Source organism: Bufo bufo, chromosome 1, assembly GCF_905171765.1.
Source record: "Bufo bufo chromosome 1, aBufBuf1.1, whole genome shotgun sequence".
In the NCBI taxonomy this organism is placed as follows: Eukaryota; Metazoa; Chordata; class Amphibia; order Anura; family Bufonidae; genus Bufo; species Bufo bufo.
This window is the reverse complement of record NC_053389.1, coordinates 431,129,046-431,150,887: the sequence shown is the minus strand read 5'-3', so window position 1 is coordinate 431,150,887 and position 21,842 is coordinate 431,129,046. Positions and strand designations below refer to the sequence as shown.

General features: G+C 42.8%; 1 protein-coding gene across 1 annotated transcript in view; it reads left to right on the top strand.

The window, feature by feature from the left end:
• The window catches only part of UNC5A (unc-5 netrin receptor A), a 526,348-nt gene extending 505,596 nt beyond the window's left edge, over positions 1–20,752 (top strand). Inside the window, exon 15 of the mRNA XM_040406692.1 lies at positions 19,676–20,752. Coding sequence (XP_040262626.1) covers positions 19,676–19,841 — 166 coding nt within the window. The 3' untranslated portion in view covers positions 19,842–20,752. The remainder of the gene's footprint in view (positions 1–19,675) is intronic.
• The last annotated feature ends 1,090 nt before the right edge of the window (positions 20,753–21,842 follow it).

Genomic DNA, 21,842 nt, shown 5'->3' with positions numbered 1-21,842 from the left:
CCTGTTACAGGGAGAGGATGTGATTGATCTGTGCCAGCTACACGCCCAAATGAAACATTTTCCTCAGGTGCATGTAGGAGACAGAACGTTCAGCGTTATTTTGTAGGCCTGAATACCGGTGTATGAATGGTGAGGCCAGAACAAGAGGCGTTAGTAGATTAAGTGGCTGACAGTGCCTCCAGTTCTTTTACATTGTCTCCCACCCGGTCCCCTGCTGAAAGTGCAGAGTTGGCATCTGCAGCCCATGGGCATCTGTCTTTTACCTCACCCCCTGTGGACATGAGAGGACCACCACAGCACGTCTTTGATGAAGACGAAACATAGGTGTCAACTGCTGAGACTTTTTGCAGTGTGCAGACCAGCAAGGAGGGCAGGGGTGAAGAGTGGGTGGAAGATGATGTGGAGGATGATGAAGTCCTAGACCCCACATGGAATCAAGGTCATGCGAATGACGTATGCAGTTCGGAGGAAGAGGTGGTGGTCACACAGTGCCAGCCGCACAGCAAAAGAGAGAGCAGGGTGCAAAAGCAGAGTGGTCATCCCGTAGCCAGTGCGCCTGCTACTGGCCACCACACCCAAGAACTGAGCACACCAAAGCCAGCTCCAAGGAGTTCCCTGGTGTGGCAGTTCTTAAGACAATGTGCTGACGACAAGATGCGAGTGGTTTGCACGCTTCGCAATCAGAGCCTGAAGCGAGGCATAAATGTTCTATACCTGAGCACCACCTGCATGACCAGGCATCTAAATGGAAAGCATGAGCTGCAGTGGAGTAAACACCTCAAAAACTACAAAAGATCTCAGGCTCCTTTTCTGCTGCAGTCTTGGCCTCTTCCTTCCCCTCCCCCTCTGGAGTGACAATGGCACCTGCCACTCGCAAACAGAGGATGTGAAAGCAACGCCACCACCTCCGTCACCTTCACCAAGCATCTCCACACTGTCCGTTGGAAGCGTTCAGCTGTCCATCCCCCAAACACTGGAGAGAAATAGGAAGTACCCCCTTGCCCACCCACGATCCCTGGCCCCGAATTCCAGCATTTCAAATTTCCTGACCTTTGAAATGCTGTCATTCGTATGGTGGAGACTTTTAAAAACCTTATGGCGGTGGCTGTCCCACAGTACGTGGTTTCCAGATGCCACTACTTTTCCAGGCAAGCCATCCCTTCCCTGCACAACCAAGTGGCAGACAAAATTAGGTGTGCACTGCACAACGCCATCTGTGGCAAGGTCCACATAACCACCGATACGTGGACTAGAAAGCACAGGCAGGGACGTTATATCTCCCTAACTGCACACTGGGCCTGAGGCGAATAGCCACCGAGGATTGTTGGACATTTCTCTTTGCCTCCTGTTGCCTCCTCTTTCTACTCCGCTTCCTCCTCTACCACCTCCTCATCAGGTCAGCGTAACACCTTCACCACCAACTTCAGCACAGCCAGGGGGAAACGACAGCAGGCTGTTTTGAAACTCCTAGGTTTGGGGAAAAAACCCACACCACGCAGGAGCTGTGGACTGGCATGGAACAACAGACGGATGAGTGGTTGGTGCCACTGAGCCTCAAGCCCGGCATGGTGGTGTGCGATAACGGGCGAAATCTTGTAGCAGCTCTGGGCCTAGCCGATTTGACGCACATCTCTTGCCTGTCGCATGTGCTAAATTTGGTGGTGCAGAGGTTCCTGAAAAATTATGCCAATATGTCAGAGCTTCTGTAGAAAGTGCGGTCCATCTGTGCGCACTTTCAGCGTTCTCACCCTGCTGCTTGGCAGTCTGTGCTGCAGTGTAACTTCGGCCTTCCCGCTCACCGCTTCATATGCGACGTACTCACAAGGTGGAACTCCACCTTGTACATGCTGGAGAGGCTGTGCGAGCAGTAGCCGGAGATAGTGGAGTTTCAGCTGAAGCACGCACAGGTGAGTCGCTCTGGGGAACAGCACCACTTCATCACCAATGAGTGGGCCTCCATGCGGGACATGTGTGCCGTGTTGTGCTGTTTTGAGTACTCCACCAACATAGCTAGTGCCGATAACGCCATCCTCAGCGTTACTATCCCACTTCTATGTCTCCTTGAAAAAACACTTCGGGAGATGATGGATGTCGCACAGGAGGAAGAGGAGGAGGAAGAGGAATTATTTCCACGGTTATCAGGGCAGTCATTCACAAGTGGCTCGGAGAGTGGGATCCTGCACCAACAGAGGCCAGGTACACAACTGTCCAGCCAGGGTACAGTTCTGGAGGATGAGGAGGAAGAGGATGATGATGAGGAGGAGGAACTATGTTCACAGCAGCGGGGTACCCAAAGCAGGTCATGGGCATCATTGGAGCGTGGATGGGAGATACAAAGGACACAGACGATACATCTCCCACAGAGGACAGCTTGTCGTTGCCTCTGGGCAGCCTGGCACACATGAGCGACTACATGCTGCAGTGCCTGCGCAACGACCGCTGAGTTGCCCACATTCTAACCAGTGCTGATTACTGGGTGGCCACTCTGCTGGATCCCTGCTACAAGTACAACGTGCCATCCTTAATTCCGTCACTGGAGTGTGATCGGGAAATGCGCGAGTACAAGCACACGCTGGTAGACATGCTACTGATGGCATTCCCACCTGACAGCGGGGGCTCAGTGGAAGCACAAGGAGAAGGCAGAGGAGGAGGAAGAAATCGCCAATGCAGTTGGGGCACCGCCAGCACCTCAGAAGGGAGGGTTAGTATGGCTGAAATGTGGAAAAGCTTTGTCAGTACGCCACAACAACCAGCACCACCAGCTGATACGGAACATCTTAGCAGGAGCCAGCATTTCAGCAACATGGTGCACACACTTACAATTTCTGACTGATGGGTCTGCCCCATTCAACTTCTGGGTCTCCAAATTGGGCACATGGCCTGAGCTTGCTCTTTACCCCTTGGAGGTGCTGGCCTGCCCTGCGGCCAGTGTATTATCCGAACATGTGTTTAGCACGGCAGGGGGGGTCATCACAGACAAGCGCAACCGCATATCCACAGCCAATGTGGGCAAGCTCACATTCATTAAAATGAACCAGGCATGGATCCCACAGGACTTGTCAGTACCTTGTGCTGAATAGACAAGTATACCGGCCGCAGCGAGCCATTGTTATATTCCATCACCGTTTCTTTTTGCATTCTCTTTTCTATTTCCCAATGTTTTGGGGTCTTCCCAAATTTATAAAAAAATAAAAAAAATAAAGGGGAAAAAAATTAACAAAAAAACAAGAAAAACAGTGTTGGCTACCTCCTCCTCTTCCTCCACTACTGCTTCTACCTACACCGCCATGTCCACCACCTCCTCAATCTCCTAGTCCACTTTGACCTCCACCTCCTAGTTCAAGATTATTATTATTATATTTTTTTTCTATTCTATGTTATTTTATGTAATTTCCCTATCCACATTTGTTTGCAGGGCAATTGTCCTGCTCTTACCCCCATTTTTCTTCCTTGAAGCCCTCTAGCCCTTACTAAGACTATTTTACAGGCATTTTAGTGCCCCAAAGTTCGGGTCCTCATTAATTCAATGGGGTTCGGGTTCGGGGTCAAGTTCGGGTCCCGAACCTGAACTTTGAGCCGAAGTTCAGCTGAACCCGAACTTCTAGGTGTTTGCTAATACCTAATCACTAACACAGTTGTCAGTACTTGTGAACTTGAAATAAAATGAGATCAAAGAATACCAGACTCATCTATTAGGAGATGTATCAGTGGACCTAAAACTAGGGACTCTTCACGGTTGGACACTTGTACTGTAATGTCGTTTTTTTTTAAATCTCTGTTATACACTGTGTAGGGATTCACTCTGGTAGACAGGGTGTACGGATGCAGTACAGAGGCAAATTACCAGTTCTTAAATCAAACTCCCATGTTTATTCACACATAAAGCAAAAAAAAAACACGTCACTTTGCAGTCTTGGTGTTAGTTTACACACAATGGAAAGTCCACATAGCCAAACATCACCTTGTTGGCAGTTGTGCCTCCTGCAGTCCATAGCAGGCTTTTACGGGGCCCGTTTCCCTTACAGACGGGTCACAGCCCTCCAGCACGCCACAAGCCTCAGATCCCAGCACACACACCTCCTGAGCTCCACTGTCAGACTGAGGTAATCCTCCTCACCTGGCAGTGCTGGCTGATTTTTTAGGCCTAGCAAAACCCGGCCTGGAACATGGGCAGTAGTCACCCACCCAGCACTTTGACTACTCTCAGTAAGAGACGTCCCAGATCAGCTATACAGCTATACTAAGTATTAGGGCTCATGCACACGACCGTGGTGTGTTTTGCGGTCTGCAAATCGCGTATCCGCAAAACACGGATGGCGTCCGTACGTATTCCGCAATGTGCATAACGGCATGGACAGCCTTTAATATAAATGCCTATTCTTGTCCACAAAGCATGGACAAGAATAGGACATGTTATATTTTTTTAGCGGGGCCACGGAGTGCTGTCCGCATCTTTTGCGGCCTCATTGAAGTGAATGGGTCCGCATCCGAGCCGCCAAAGCGGCGTCTCGGATGTGGACCAAAACAACAGCCGTGTGCATGTAGCCTTAAGGTGATAAACAGCAACTGCTGCTGACTAGTGTTGATCACGAATATTCGAATTGCGAATTTTTATCGCAAATATAGGTACTTCGAAAATTCGCGAATATTTAGAATATAGTGATATATATTCGGAATTTCGAATATAAATTTTTCAATTGCAGAGTAAAAACATGATTCCTCCTTGCTTCTTGCTTGTGGGCCAATGACTCATTGGCCCACAAGCAAGAAGCAGAAAGTTATCATAACTTTAAATGGGAAAAATGATGAATATTCCAAAAAACTAATATATAGCACTATATCATATATTTTCCTTTTTTTGAATTTTCGTAATATTCTAAACAAAAATATAAAAAAAACGAATATAGAGCAATTTAGCTAATATAGTGCTATATTCTTCTTTGTCTAATAGTTGTAATTTTTTTCTCATCTGAAGTCCAGATTGGAAAAAAATTTCAACTATTGAAAAAAAAGATTATAGCACTATATTAGCTAAATTGCTCTATATTCGTTTTTTTATTTCCGAATATTCGCTATATTCCTATATATTCTTGTTTTAGAATATTACGAATATTCGAAAAAACGAATATATTCATTTTTTCGAATATTCGTAATATTCTAAAACAAGAATATATAGCAATATAGCGAATATTCAAAAAAAAACGAATATAGAGCAATTTAGCTAATATAGTGCTATAATCTTCTTTGTCTAATAGTTGTAATTTTTTTCTCATCTGAAGTTCAGATTGGAAAAAAAATTCTACTATTGGAAAAAAAGATTATAGCACTATATTAGCTAAATTTGTCTTTATTCGTTTTTAGTTTTTTTTCGAATATTCGCTATATTGCTATATATTCTTGTTTTAGAATATTACGAATATTCGAAAAAACAAATATATTCGATATAGTGCTATGACTCATTGGCCCACAAGCAAGAAGCAGGGAGGAATCATGTATTTGCTCAGCAATTGAAAAATTTGCGATAAAAATTTGCATTACGAAAATTCGCATATTACGCGATCATTACCTTGTCGATTTTTCGAGTAAAAAAATTGTAGAATATAACGATTATTCAAATTCACAAATATTCGCCAAATATTCTACAAAGTATTCGCGAAATATTCGCTCATCACTACTGCTGACACATAAAAACCAGCTCTTCTGGCCAGGAACCTCGGTGACACGTACCTATCATCCACGATAATTCATTGTACCTTCTTACAACTGATTAAATTGCACAATACTTTCCCTTTAACAAACATCCTTTTTTCTTCCATGAAATGCTTGTCCTTCTCACCTATATCACTTGTAAAATCTACAGATAAGAGCACAAGCTCAAAAACCATAGAAACCAGCCATTGCTTTGCCCCTTTATGCACCCTCTGCACAAAAACTGTAAATGAAAATGTCACAGTTATTTGATATCCTTCCAAAGTGTTTTGTTTCCTTGGCAGCCTCAAAGAATTTCCAAACTTCATACCAAAAGTCTGAGGAAAAAAAAAAAAAAAGCTGTTTTTACTGCATTATAAATAACATAAAAAATGCAAAATATAAGGAAAACACCAAATTGATGATTTTTTTTTAATTTTCATTGCAGACAAAAGGCATAATGATAGAAAGGGCAGATGTTGTGGACGTGTTAGTAGTTAACTTGAATTTCTGTCTGCAATCTTCATTCTTTTATTTCTTGATATTCAGTTTACAACCTGCACCTAATCTCTGACTTTTCTTGAGTTTGTGTCACTCTCAGTACATGCTGGATATAATTTATGTGTGCCTTAGACATTGCTATCTTCACTAGCTATATCATTCACAGCTTTATTCCTGTACTGATTTTTCCTATTACAGCCCATGAGGGTTCTTCTCTCCCATGTGCTGAGAAGTGCAAGATTTTCCCCTTCCTTTTCCTGTAGAATCTGCCTTGTTTGCTCTCTGACCTCTTCACTCATGTACTGAGCCTGCGTGATTCATTAATCTTTTGATACAGACAGTGTGATCTGCCCTCTCTTGAAGATGAATTTCACTCTCTCCACTCTCTGATCTGCTATATACATCCTTCTCCCCGACCCTGCTGATATCTCTAAGGCCACCTGCACACGTTGCGGAATACTCACGGCTTTTCCGTGTGGATTGCTATGCAGAAAAACTGCACCATTGTACAGCACCCCTGAATTGTATGAGATTACACAAATCTCATGTACACTTTCTGGATTGTTACCATGCTGAAATTGACCCTCAGTGTGGATTTAAAAAAGCAGAAATCAGTAAATCTGCACAGAAATATCTGTGTATATTATGTGCAATCACCCGCATTGTGTGCAGGTGGCTTAAAACAGAGAAGGGAAGAAGAGAATAGGGACAGCTGACCTAGGAGCCGTGTGCTATTTAATCTATTTCAGAAGTAACAAGACAGGCAGCTATCTAGAGGATGTGAACAGACTCTACAGCAGCAAAATAGCAGAAAATGTTAATGAAGACTATCTAGAGGCCTTTAAACATGTGTTGATGCAGTATTTAGCATTTAATTTAGCAAAACACTATGCTACTCAGGTATTGCCCCATAGCACTTAAAGGGGTTGTCCGGGATCAGAGCTGACATACCTCCATTTTCACCCCGACAGCCCCCCTGACTTGAACATCGGAGCAGTTCATGCTCCGATGCTCTCCTTTGCCCTGCGCTAAATCACAGAGGGCAAAGGCATTTTTTGGAGATCTGGTGATGCCATGGGGCTGCCAGGAAGCCTGGTGACGTCACTGGCACTGATGGGTGGGATTTAGGGCTGCCCTAGCCAGTAGAACGGCTAGGGCAGCGCTAAAGCCCGCCCATCAGAGCCGGTGATGTCACCGAACACACTGCCAGGCGGAAGTTTCCGCCCAGCAGTGTGTTATTGAAAACAAAAGAGACCTTGCCCTGCGCGATTTAGCGCAGGGCAAGAGAGCGCATCGGAGCATGAGATGCTCCGATGCTGGCCTCAGGGGGGCTGCCTGGGTGAAAATAAGGGTAGCTCTGAACCCGGACAATCCCTTTAAGTCTATATAGCACAGTCATTCAAATGATAATTGACTGGGCATCACAATATGCAAATAGCATAGAAATAGGACTGAGGCTCTATCTAGCAATGCTACATCTGTATGCTACTCAATTGTACAACCTGAATAGAAAACTCATCTTCAAACCTTAGCTATCAATATTTACATATTGTAACTATAATACATATACCTCAATGGAAATAGACATGCCCACAGATTTTGGAGGGTTAATTGTGTGGTTTGGGCAGAATGTAAACTTTGTGACCGAAACTGTGACCGTTTTAGCAGGTTTTCCAATCATCACCATTTTCAAGGGGTGCCTACTTTTATCTAAATAATACATTTTTGGTGTAACTAAAGCCTGCAATTTTGTAGCGCATTTTTCAACAAAGAATTGCTCCAACTGCATAATATTGTATCTGCTTTTGAGGCACAGCCTGTGGAGTTTCCCTAAAAGTTTGCTGACAACAGAGAGCTTTAACTAAGAAACAAATTACATTCTAAAAGACATAACTTTTGGGAACGCAATGATAATAAAAAAAATATATAAATAAAGTCTATACTTTATAGACATGGCAATTTTCCATAGGGTCTTGTTTTACAATAAAGAGGAATCTTAGAACAAGGCCATTCATCATGTTGCAAACACTGAAATGTGAAAGAAAATCAATGCTAGTAGTTTACAATGGCATAATAGTACACACTCTTAAATATACATTAATAGCAAATTACTAAATTACCTATATTAAATGACACATAAAGTACTATATAAACTCAGCCAAGCAACTGCAATGCAAGTAATATATTTAAGAATAAATAAATCAATGTGTAATAAGACTGCATTCTGCAATCAAAGCATCCATCTTTTATATTCATCGCTGCTTAAAGGGTACGTCTACACAGCGATTTTGTATAGCGGCAACTGTCGCATGACCAAAGATTGCAGAGTAGTGGGACTGCCATAGGAATGAATGGGTTCACAGTGTGATACAAGTGTTTGCTGCAACGGCGACATACGAATTGCAAAAAATCCAGCAGTGATGGATTTTTTCGCAATTTACGTGTCACTTTTAGAGATGAGCGAATCAAAGCTGACAAAGTCTAATTCGTTCCGAATTTCAGGAAAAATTTGATTCAGAACGAATGCGAATTTCCTCTCGCTTCATGGGAACAAATGGCAATTTTTCCTAACATGGCGGCTACAATGGCGGCTAAAATGGCAGCTACACGTGTGAGGACATGGGGCAAGGAACTCTGGGAAGATCAGGATGACCCACAATGCCATGCATGCAGCCAATCAGCAGCCAGCCAGCCCGGTGATGTCACAGCCCTATAAATACGGCGGCCATCTCATATTCTGCAATTCACCATCGTACTTTGTTCAGGGACAGACGTTTATGTAGGCGCTAGGGAGAGTGAAAGAAAACCTTATTGTGCAAAAAAAAAAAATGTGGTTTATAAATGCACAATAAGGATAGGGAGGAATCATTTCATATCATCTAAGTGCAGGGACAGATGTTTCAGGCGCTAGAGAGAGTGATAAAGAAAACATCATTGGTAAAAAAAATACAATTTAGTGCAGGGGAAGATTATTTGGGGATCCAAATAGCCATTATACAGCTCTGTCATTACAGCTATTTGTTGTAGGGGTGCAAGCAGGGGAGCACCCAGGAATTTTGTTTAGGGGGGGTCCGAAAGGCAAGAAAATGCGACATGTGTAGTGCGCTGTGCTAATTGAATTTTTCAAAGCCCCCTTTATATTTAAAAATGCAGGGAAAGGGTGTAGTGTGTTGCGCTGATTCTTTTACTTGGCGATTCTAAAAGCGAAGCGCGCTGCAAATTTTTTGGCCCCACCCATTATTAAAAGCCCCTCCTACATATAATAGGCCACTCCCAACAAACACTGTACAGCTGACATTCTATAGTTGCGGCCTGTCTCTACACATCATACGGAGAGGGGGGGGGGGGGTCTGTCCTGGCTGCACTGCCTGCTTATATAACAAGCTACAGCCAGGAAGCTCCTTCGCTCTCCTCCCTCCCCTGATCCTGCTCAAGACCTGTGGTTCCCCCCACCATCTGCCACCCGCGCGTGGCCTGCTGCCCCCCTTGACCGTCCTCACTTAGCTCTGAATCCTCCTTCTGCAAATGGCAGGGGGAGGAGCCGGAGCATCTCCTCTCCTACATAGCACCACATACCTCTTACATCCAGTGATGTCACCTTTGTTGTAGACGTTCTCTTTCCTCATCTTCTCCATTCAGACCAGACCGCCATGATGATTTTTCAGCCAACTCCCATCTCTGCAGAGATTAACAAACAGACATTAGTTTCCCACATTTCCATCATCTTCACATCTTCTGAACACCCTTTCCTGCCACCCCCAATACTGTGCCCGCTGTGCCCCCAATACTATACTGCAGAAACAGTCCCCCTGGAAATACTACTACCACACAGATAGTGCCCCCTTCAACAATTATTGGCACACAGTGATCTAAAAAATAACTGCGCCCAGACACTAATAGTATAAAGATAATGTCCCCCAAAAATTATTGTGCTAAGCTGATACTGTCGCAGGGTGCCCCCCAAAATAACAGGGCTCCCCAAAATAGAAATAATTCTCTGCCAGAGCACACTTAGTAGTAATAACGCCCCTATAGTACCCATACTAGTAATCATGTTCCTCATAGCCCCCCAGTATTAGCAAAGCTCCGCATAATACCTCCTAGTACTAATAATTCTCCCTACAATATGACAGTACATGAAATACCCCCGCTTAGTGCCCGCTGTTGAGCTAATGTCCCCATAATGTATGCCAGTATAAAATACCCCTATATAGTGCCCCAGTAAATGCCCTCATAGTGCTCCTCTCCCCCTTCCCCATAGTGTCCCCCATAATATGCCAGTAAAAAATGCCCCTTCTAAGTGCCACCATATGCCCCAATAGTGCTCCACTCCCCCATAGTGCCGCTCTCCCCTATAGTGCCTACCAAAATGTGCCAGTAAAAAAATGCCCCCTTAGTGACACCAGATGCCATAATGCCCCCATAATGTGCCAATAAGAATAAAGGCCCCTTTAGAGCCCCCACTTCCCCTTAGTGCCCCCAAATAATGCCCCATAGTGCCATTCTCCCCTATAGTGCCCCCATAATATGTCAATAAAAAAAAAGCCCCTTTAGACCCCCCAGATGCCCCCATAGTGCTCCTCTCCCCCATGGTGCCGCCCCATAAAGTTCCACCATATGCCCCAATAGTGCTCCACTCCTCCATAGTGCCGCCCTCCCCTATAGTGCTTCCCATAATGTGCCAGTAAAAAATGCCCCCTTAGTGCCACCAGATGCCATAATGCCCCATGTGCCAATAAGAAAAAAAGGCCCCTTTATTACCCCCACTTCCCCATAGTGCCCCCAAATAATGCCCCTATAGTGCCACCAGATGCCCCATAGTGCCGTTCTCCCCTATAGTGCCCCCCATAATGTGTAAAAAAAAAAGCTCCTTTAGAGCGCCCATAGTGCTCCTCTCCCCCATGGTGCCCCCCAAATAATGCCCCTATAGTGCCACCAGATGCCCCATAGTGCCGTTCTCCCCTATAGTGCCCTCCATAATGTGTAAAAAAAAAAGCCCCTTTAGAGACCCCATAGTGCTCCTCTCCCCCATGATGCTCCCCAAATAAGTCCCCTATGGTGCCACCAGATGCCCCCCTAGTGCCCCCCATAATGTGTAAAAAAAAAAACCTTTAGAGCCCCCATAGTGCTCTTTACAGTTCTGTTTATCCACATTGGTTTCTTTTTGTTCCTTAACCTTTTATTCCCATACGGTATGTACCTCTCGCAATGAGCTTTTAGGATGCTTTTAAAGATATCCCATTTTGTGGCTGTATTTTTATTTGTGAGGACTTTATCCCATTTAGTTAGGCCTATAGCCTCTCTTAGTTGGCTAAATTTAGCTTTTTTGAAGTTTGGTATTTTTGTTCCTCCCTGTAGAAACGCTCTTTTGAATGATAATTGGAAGGTTATTACTTTATGGTCACTATTTCCCAGGTGTCCCCCAACCTGCACGTCTCTTGTTCTGTCAGGTCTATTGGTTAATACTAAGTCCAGTATGGCCGTCCCTCTAGTCGGGTCCTGAACCAGTTGGGAGAGGTAATTGTCTTTGGTTATTGCCAAGAACCTGTTTCCTTTATGAGATATACAAGTTTCAGTTTCCCAGTCTATAACTGGGTAGTTGAAGTCCCCCATAATAACCACCTCATTATGATTTGCCGCCTTGTCTATCTCATTTAGTAGTAGATTTTCTGTGGACTCTGGTATATTAGGTGGTTTATAGTAAACTCCTTTTAGTAATTTATTGTTCTTTTTAGCTCCATATATCTCTACCCACAGTGACTCCACATGTTCATGTCCCTCACTTATATCTTCACGGAGTGTGGGCTTTAGACAGGACTTTACATAAAGGCAGACCCCTCCCCCTCTCCGGTTTTGACAATCCTTTCTAAACAGACTGTAACCTTGTACATTAACTGCCCAGTCATAGCTATCATCCAGCCATGTCTCAGTTATTCCCACTATGTCATAGTCCTCCTCACACATCACTAATTCCAGTTCACCAGTTTTATTAGTCAGGCTTCTGGCATTAGTATACATACATTTGAGAGGTTTATGTATATTTTTTACCCTACACCTTTCCTTCTGAACTGTTCTAGTCCCTCCTTCCATTCCTCCCCCAGTCCCACTACCTTGCTCTCGGTCTCTATCTGCACTATCTTCCCATCCTGTAACATAATTACCCTCCCCCCCAGTCCCTAGTTTAAGCACTCCTCCAACCTTCTAGCCATCTTCTTCCCCAACACAGCTGCCCCTTCCCCATTAAGGTGCATGCCGTCACTACGATAGAGCCTGTAGCCGATAGAGAAGTCGGCCCAGTTCTCCAGGAACCCAAACCCCTCCTTCCTACACCAGTTCTTGAGCCACTTGTTAATTTATTTTATTCAATATCCATAAAAGACATACATGATACATATTATAAGACAATAAATGAGCAGGGACAGCCACAATCCTGCATCACACTGCTACCTGCCCCATCAAATAGATGGACATAATGGAATCTCCATGTATATAATATATAAATAGTCAATTATCCCCATGGATATAATGCCAGATGAAATGGAGAATCTACAGCAAGGGTATGCTTGCCTCAATGAACCGGTGTGCATAAATACCAAAGTTGCGGACACAAGGTCCAAAAATACTAGGTAAAGCAAGTGTGTAGGGCTACATACCAACAGAGCTGGGACAGGTACCAGGGCAATGGCGCTCCTCAACGCGCGTTTCGCGTATAGTTTGCTTCCTCAGGAGGAGTTAAAGACCGGAGAGGGAGAGAACACTATTAAGGCGCCGACAGCCAATCCTGTGTCTATTCTAACGTCATGTGATTCTCTGTGAAATTCCATGTTATCACGGCGGCGCATGACCAATCAGCGTCCGCCACGTCATATTACTTCCGCCCTTCCTCTGAGGCCAGTGGGGGAGAGGGCGGTCGCACATTCATGATGCCGATGGCCATCGCCACCACCGCCCTGCACAAGAGAGAGAGAGGGCGGAAGGAGACGCCCGGACCCAATGGTCATGCGCACGGATGACACAAAGTGTAAGGAATCGATGAAACTCAATCAAGAGTAGGTATGGATCTGTTCATAGTGTATACATAATTCTAATATTCTATACATGGATACGTGGAGGTCCCATACTTAGCACATGATAAAGTGAACATTCAATTTGAAACAAAGTGTTATTCTCATAAATATACAAACAGTACAGTGATCATGACATTACATCAGACAATCAATAGTTCATTCGACATAATTACATAAGAAATGAAAAATAAATACCCGTGGTGACCACAGTGTTTGTTAAGATGTGACAATATTACTTACGCCCTTCCTCTGAGGCCAGTGGGGGAGAGGGCGGTCGCACATTCAATGATGCCGATCGCCATCGCCACCACCGCCCTACACAAGAGAGAGAGGGCGGAAGGAGACGCCCAGACCAAATGGTCATGCGCACGGATGTCACAAAGTATAAGGAATCTGTGAAACTCAATCAAGAGTAGGTATGAATCCAGTCATAGTGTATACATAAATACAATATTTTATATATGAATACGTGAAGGTCCCATAATTTACGCATAATAAAATGAACATTCAGATTGAAACATAGTGTTATTTTCATAGGTGTACAGACAGTACAGTGATCATGGCATTCCATCATACAATCAATAATTCATCCGACATGATTACATAGAAAATGAAAAATAAATACCCGTGGTAGCCACAATGTTTGTTCAGATGTGACAAAATTATGGAAGATAACATATTCTCCATAAATGCATTTACATAGGTGAATATACAGTAATTAAAGTGCAAAGTGCAATAGTGCTGTGATACCATTCGAATAATACATGGCATTACAGCACAAAGCCCCGTATTGGGCACATCACAGTTATCAGGGACCACCACATACGAAAACACAGACTGATCCATTCAGTGAAGACAGAATTCATAGCATCGGTATTTCACAAAAAGACGGACATTCAGGATAAATCGGCAGACTAAAGAGTAGAAAAAACACATTATTATACATGTATATGCATCAACTATGACCCCATAATAAAAAATGGGCGAAATCTCCCATTACCCCTAAAATGATGCCACTATTTAGAGAAAGGAACCAAAGCCAAAGCTCTCATTTAATCCTTTGGGGGTCAGGGTTTTGAGCCTAAATATCCACCTAGTCTCAATCTGGGCCAAGATTTTACTGTAATTGCCCCCCCTGATCCCTAGATGCACTTTATCTATGCCTCTGAAACGCAAACCCCTAGGATTGCTCTGATGGAGTGTTACGCACTCCTTTTCTTTATTGTGGTATTATGTAATTGCGGGAGTGTACCGTTTATAGTTAAGACCGCAGGTGATTTAACCACTTGTTAATTTCCCTAATCTCCCGCTGCCTTTCTTGTGTGGCCCGTGGTACAGGTAGTATTTCGGAAAATACTACCTTTGAGGTCCTTGCCCTAAGCTTTTGACCCAAATCCCTGAAATCATTTTTAAGGACTCTCCACCTACCCCTAACTTTGTCATTGGTTCCGATATGGACCATGACCGCTGGATCTTCTCCAGCCCCTCCCAGTAATCTGTCAACCCGATCCGCGATGTGTCGAACTCTAGCGCCAGGAAGACAGCACACTGTTCGGCGATCACGGTCTTTGTGACAGATTTCCCTATCTGTTCCCCTAATAATTGAGTCTCCCACTACCAGCACCTGTCTGGCCTGCCCTGCTCTCCTGGTACCCTGCTTACCGGAGCTGACATTCCCCTGACTGGCAGAGGAAGTGTCCGGCTGCGGCAGTGCCGTCCCTGGACTGATATCCCCCTCATCTGCCAAACGTGCAAACTTGTTGGGGTGTGTCAGATCAGGGCTAGCCTCCCTGGCACTCTTCCCTCTACCCCGCTTTCTAACTGTTACCCAGCTAGCTACCTCACTTTCCTCAGCCTCCTCTCTGTCACCCTCCCCCTCATCTACCCCAAAGAGTGCTTGCTCGGTGAGAAGCAAACTCTTTTGCAAATTGTCAATGCCTCTCAGTGTTGCAACTTGCTCATTTAGAGACTCGATTTGCGATTCCAAACGGGTAATTTGCTCACATCTTGAACAAAGATATACACCCTTGAACGGCTGTTCCAGGACTGCATACATCATGCAAGATGTGCACTGGACTGCGTTGTCAATTGTGCAACACATACTAAATGGGGATTACACCACAAAAGCAAAAAATACAATACAATGTAGTAATAAGATACAGGCTAATTGCAGTCCCCCACTGAAGTCCCTGAAACTAAAGTCACTTAATCTTAAGTCACACACTTACGCAACCACACTTAATCAACCACGCGTCGCGGTCAAACTCGCGTTATATATCTCCTTATATAAATATAAATGCAGCTCACTACACCAGCCTGGTTTGTTTTCCCTCTGGATTCAAAAAAAGGTGTTATTTGTGCTATAAGCATTTGATGTTATTTGTGCTATAAGCGTTTCTTGTCATATTTCTAGAGAAAAAGAGAAAATTACACGCCGTTCACATTTGGTGTTATTTGCACTATAAGCTTTTCTTGTCATATTTCTAGAGAAAAATACACGACGTTCACATTTGGTGCTATTTGCTCTAAAAACATCTATTGTCAGGTCAGTACAATACGAGAAAAATAAGCTTTTCTTGTCATACCGTACTTCAAGAGAAAAATACACGCCGTTCACATTTGGTGTTAATTGCGCTATAAGCATTTCTTGTCATATTTCTAGAGAAAAAGAAAAAAAATACAAGCCGTTCACATTTGGTGTTATTTGCTCTATAAGCGTTTCTTGTCATATTTCTAGAGAAAAAGAAAAAAATACAAGCCGTTCACATATCTTAATTCTTTTGGCTTTAGAATATCCCCTTTTCTTTTTTGTCAGGCTAGCTAATTTGCATACATTTGGCTTTCTGGGAAAGATATTCAAATCAGCTTTTCTTCCAAAATAGAAAAGAATGCTATTCTTTTCTCATGAAAGCCAAATTAAGATATGTGAGTTTCATATACTCTTCCAAGAAACCAAACAGTGTCATCTGGCAAGCAATATTCATGCTTATTATTTATTTATTTTTTGTCTCCCTAATGATAAAGAGCACTCCAAAGAGTACCCCACAAGACAAGTCAACCAAGTTTCTCTTAAGGCATTCTGGTTCTAGTGTCCTTTTAAAAATAGAACTAGCTTGCATGTTTCATTGAGAGGTGTAATATTCAACCTAGGGCAGTGGTAGCACTCAAAGTCCTCTTTGTGGGCCCCTGCATCCTGGAAAAAGTCTATGGTGTACCAATGTGCCTTACACTTTGCCATTCATCAGTGCAGGGCACACTATGAACAGCACTGGATGTAGGCAGGCTATTATAGCTAAATGATAAAGTACATGGAAGATATAGAAACATAGAATGTGTCGGCAGATAAGAACCATTTGGCCCATCCAGTCTGCCCAATATACTAAATACTATGGATAGCCCCTGGCCCTATCTTATATGAAGGATGGCCTTATGCCTATCCCATGCATGCTTAAACTCCTCCACTGTATTTGCAGCTACCATTTCTGCAGGAAGGCTATTCCATGCATCCACTACTCTCTCAGTAAAGTAATACTTCCTGATAATATACTATATTGGACTGTGGTATTCAGGGTAAATTGCCGTGTTGGCCCTTTGCGATATATAAGTGGGTTTTGGGTTGCAGTTTGGGCACTCAATCTCTAAAAGGTTTGCCATCACTGTGCTAGGGGAACCCTGGTGAGGAAAAGATGCTTGATGAAGATCTTCCCTGGAAGAACTCTGCCCAGGGAGGAAAGGATTTACATAACTCTGGCCCCTATGGAAAAAGGGACCATTTATGAATATTCTCCACTGCCTTTCATGATCAAAATGGGAATAACCACAGTAAGTGCTTGCCAGAGGTAAACAGACTTTAGAAACATCCAAGCATCCAAATGCATTCACTGCTATGGGAGTTATAGAAACAGAAGAGTACCAGCTGCTCAGTTATTTCCGTAACATCACCTTTCATGGCCAGCGCTTACTGCAGTTATTCCCATCTTAGCTATGAAAGATAGCCGAGATGGGGCAACTCCTACGTTTTATATCCAAATTATTCTATTTAGCAGAAATACAGTGAAAATACCTCATATGCCACTCTCTAATGTGCAAACAGTGTCCCTATATGTATCTAAGCACTATATCTAATAACATTTATCTGGGACCACAATCAAAAGCTAGACTTGTCCTTTATGTGAACCAGAAGTCATGCCATGCAGGCAGGTGAATGAGTGCTAGCAGGAACATAAGAAAAATCATTCATGTGAATGTAAGCCTATTTGAGACATGCTTCAATCCACAAATCAATGTTTTTTACCATTACATGGCTGATTTGTTTTACTCTGTTTAACCCTGTGAGTCAAGAAATTAGTTTACAAATAGAATGTTAAAGAATTCTTGAACTTACTGTGGCATAGTGATGAGTGAATTTCTTGAAATTCGATTCAAATTCGATTTAGCTGTATCAGTCAGAGGATTTAATCTGGTTCTGAATAAATTGGAACCAAAACGAAGGTTGACCTGAAAAGCTGTGGATTGAATTCTGGGGTCTCCTAGGACTGTATTGAACTCATTTCAAACTGTTTAACACCAAGACAACATTAGTAATCTTAAAGTGACTACTGACTGCAACATGTATAGCTATGGGTAAATTACATGGCTGCTGATGGTAAAAAGAAAACAGCCTCTTTAAAATTAAAACTGCACTAAATGGTCCAACATTTTTGGGCTTTTTGGTAAAAAATGGCTGCCAGTGTGTATACGCACACACCACCTGGGGTCATTTGATCCTTCTTCTTCATCTTTCCTGTCTTCTGATCTGAAAAATCGCTGATGCCATTTTGAGAAATTTGCCTAAGGCCTCATGCACACAACCGTTCCGTTTTTTGCGGGCGCAAACCGCGGATCCGCAAAAAACGGAAGCCGTCCGTGTGCCTTACGCAATTTGCGGAACAAAACGGGCGGCCTATTGTACAAATGCCTATTCTTGTCCGCAAAACGAACAAGAATAGGACATGTTTTTTTGTGCAGCCACGGAACGGAGCAACGGATGCGGACAGCACGCGGAGTGCTGTCCGCATCTTTTGTGGCCCCATGGAAGTGAATGGGTCCGCATTCGAGCCGCCAGAACGGCGGCTCAGATGCGGACCCAAACGACGGCCGTGTGCATAAGGCCTAAATCAAATAGCGAAAAATTCTAATTCAGAATTGACACAGAATTGAGTCAAATTCATTTGGAATTAATTCACTATTCTCAATTGTGGAGTAAAGAGTCCTTTTATGATTAAATGAGTCTGGCGGAATTAGGCTTCATTCAGATGAACGTATGTAAATATATGCAGGCAACAAATATGGTGTATGTCCATATGTAGATGCCTGTTACTGTCGATATTAGATCAATAGGTAGAAATCTCAATAGTATCTCAATAGGAGAAAAGGTCTGGAACACAACATATGATAGTGTATGCAGTCTTTTTGAAAATGTGCTCACCATATCAAGAAATGAGAAGAAGATGTCAAAGCACAAATGACATTTTTTATTTTCTAGTTTTAGCTAACGCTTTATGGATCTTAATAAATACTACAGAAAAATAAGTTCTGAATGGCATAAATATTTAAAAATTGTGTACGACTGAATAATCCATTCCATACATCTGAATACGGATGTTTCTTGTATCATCTGCATAGATTTCTGTAAGCCCCATTCAGATAAATAGGGCAGTCGCAGGAATTCTGCAAAAAATCTGCTGCTTGTGAATAAACCCTTAAAGAGGTAGCCCAATATACTTTTTATGGGTAGGATATGATTGTTCAAAGTAAGTGAGACCAATGTAAGTAAATTCTGGAAGTAGAGTGCATTCAACCAGTGTCAAGACTTTCTGTATCTCATTGTACCACTGTAGTATAGTTGTGCTACATACGTTTCTGCAAGGGCCCTGAGGCAGTTGATTTTATCCCTATTGCAGGATTGGGATAGCAATAATTTAATATGCATTGTTTTTTTTTGTAGGTTTTTACAGTTATTTTAGCTTCTGGTAATGAATTTTAGCGGTTATTACATATACAGTACAATTATATTACCTACACATCTGCTATCTGGAGTGCTGGTGTGCATTTATTCACTGTTTGTTAAAATGAAATTTAGATTTGATTCACATTTTAGCAGCCTCTTAATTAAAAAATGCATCTTAGGCACAATGTGAGAATCACTACGTCACCCAATGATATGACGAATAATGAAATAAACTAAGGAGTCATACTTCCTTAGGAAATATCACTTGAAGGAAAATGATTTAGCTACATAATTTGAGTAGATATGAGGTTTGGTCTGCTTGTCCTCATTTTTTTTTTATTATCCTATCCTGATATAATACTCCCAAAAACTTTCCGACTCAGTTTCAGTTACTTATAACATAATCACTTCTGTATTTTCTACTTCACAGCCATTTAGGTTTCTTCATCTCAAAATCAAGTCCTACCGCCATCCTCCTAAATCTTTGGGAAGCACAGAACTTCCCTAATGGAAACCTGGCACGACTGGCAGCTGCAGTGGCAGAGATTGGAAAACAAGACTCTCTTATGTACATGATGTCAGAAGCAGAGTGCTGAAGATTTATTGCTCATCTGCTCGATTCCAGCAAGTCCCAAGTCCAAGCTTGGCCAAGGGGCTCAACCTCCCAAAATTAATCAGTGGGCTTACTCTTTGAAATGGCCCTTCCCTGGCAACTGTGGGTTAGAGGGCTTCAAACATATCTTTTCTTGTTTTTAACCCCTCTGCAACTGAAAGGGTTAATCATTTGTTCAGCTCCTTTATGCAGAGCAGGAGGATCAAAAATGAAGCCAGATGCCACATTTAACTCTGTGCTGCCAAATACTTAATAAAAATGCTGCTCTCATAAGTTTTTCATCAGAAGGTTAAGCTTGAATGGACATATCCTGTATGTGAAGAGGGCATTGTCTATAATGTTGTTTTGTTAACTACTGTGGACCATACTAAAAAACACCAACCCCACCTGATATGTATTGCACTGGAGAGCAAAGGCACCATAGACCCTTCATGGGAAGTCAACCCACCAATCACTACAGACTTTACTTCTCTCTCTAAACCAAGTGTCTTGTATTGCTACCTTGTCAGTGAAGGTGCGACAGTGACACCCAGTGTTTGTGTTGTTCAGTTGTTACACCCATACCCAGGTAAGTGAAGGTGCAATATAAAAAATAAAAAAAATAAAAAAATGAAAAAAAGGATTCTCACTAAACAAAGATACATCCCTACTTAATAGCCATACGAACCTTAGAGGGTGCATCAGAGGTCATTTTTTTACCTAATCAAGGGAGAAATCCCCCCAAAATAGAATTCATTGGCCCTTTCACCCCTCAAGCCAGCTGTATATGCAAAACAAGAGCACTCCCTGCTCCAGGAGTGAATGATTGAGTGTGTTTTGATTGTGGATGCGTGTGCACAAGTGTTGTTTTTATTTTCAAGACCAAGAAAAGTCATTGGAACAATAAAAATGTGTAATGATCAGTGTTTTTTTCTACATTCTGTATTAAAGTGCATTCAAGTATTTACACTTGGCCTTATGTATATATTATGTTCATTCCGCTGAAGGTGTATAGTACTTTTAGGTGACTTGAATGTAAATAAATTATATATATTGCTAAACAGTCTGTATGGTTTGATTAAAAGAAGAGACCATTTCCTGTATGCTAAGGCTTCTTTTGTGATTATGAACAAGGGCAGGTTGCAAATAGTGAATTAAAATTTTATGGAATCCTTTGCTAAACATTTACTCAGCAAGCTTCCTTTCATTTTACTTTTTGTTAAGTTTGTTTTTGGGAAACAACTGAATTGAACAATATTCATCTAAGTCACCGAACCTCTCTCGTATTACAACATTCAGAAATGATACAAAAAGATGAACAATTATGAGGTGCATGACATTCCACCCAGAACATTGTTTAAAGGGTTGTCCGAGTGTTTACCTATCCTCAGGATAGGTCATCACTGAGATCGGTGGGGGTCCAACTTCCAAAAACCCAACTGATCACCAAAGCGCTTTTCTAGGCTAATGTGTCACGTTCATCAGTTACGCAGCCAAGGTACAACACATTCTCATTCAAGTGAATGGGTTTGAGCTGCAATAACAAGCACAGCCAAATTCCAATGGACATCACTGTGATTTGGTAAGCTGTGAGGAGACCACTGCACTCACAGGAGCTCCGCAGCCACTTCAAACAGCTGATCAGTAGGGGGACGGGAGTCAGAGTTCCACCGATCAAATACTAATGACCTATCCTAAGGATAGGTCATCAATATGAAACACTCTGAAAACCCCTTTTAAATTCTTAAGGGGATTTTCTTAGCCCACATGGAGTTCCCCCCAGCATCCAATGGTAGTGGTTTAAGCAGGTGCCAGCAATCATAACTTTTCCAAGATGGTGCTTATGTCTTCAACTGCACATGTGGTGAAGGTGCAGGAACTTATGCAAGACATCCAGAGAAGTGATGAATTTCCAGTATCTGCTTTGCTGTAACTGCTTTCAGCACATTAGCAGTAGAAGACAGAAGCTCCGTATTAAAAAAAAAGTCTATGGATGCCAACGTCT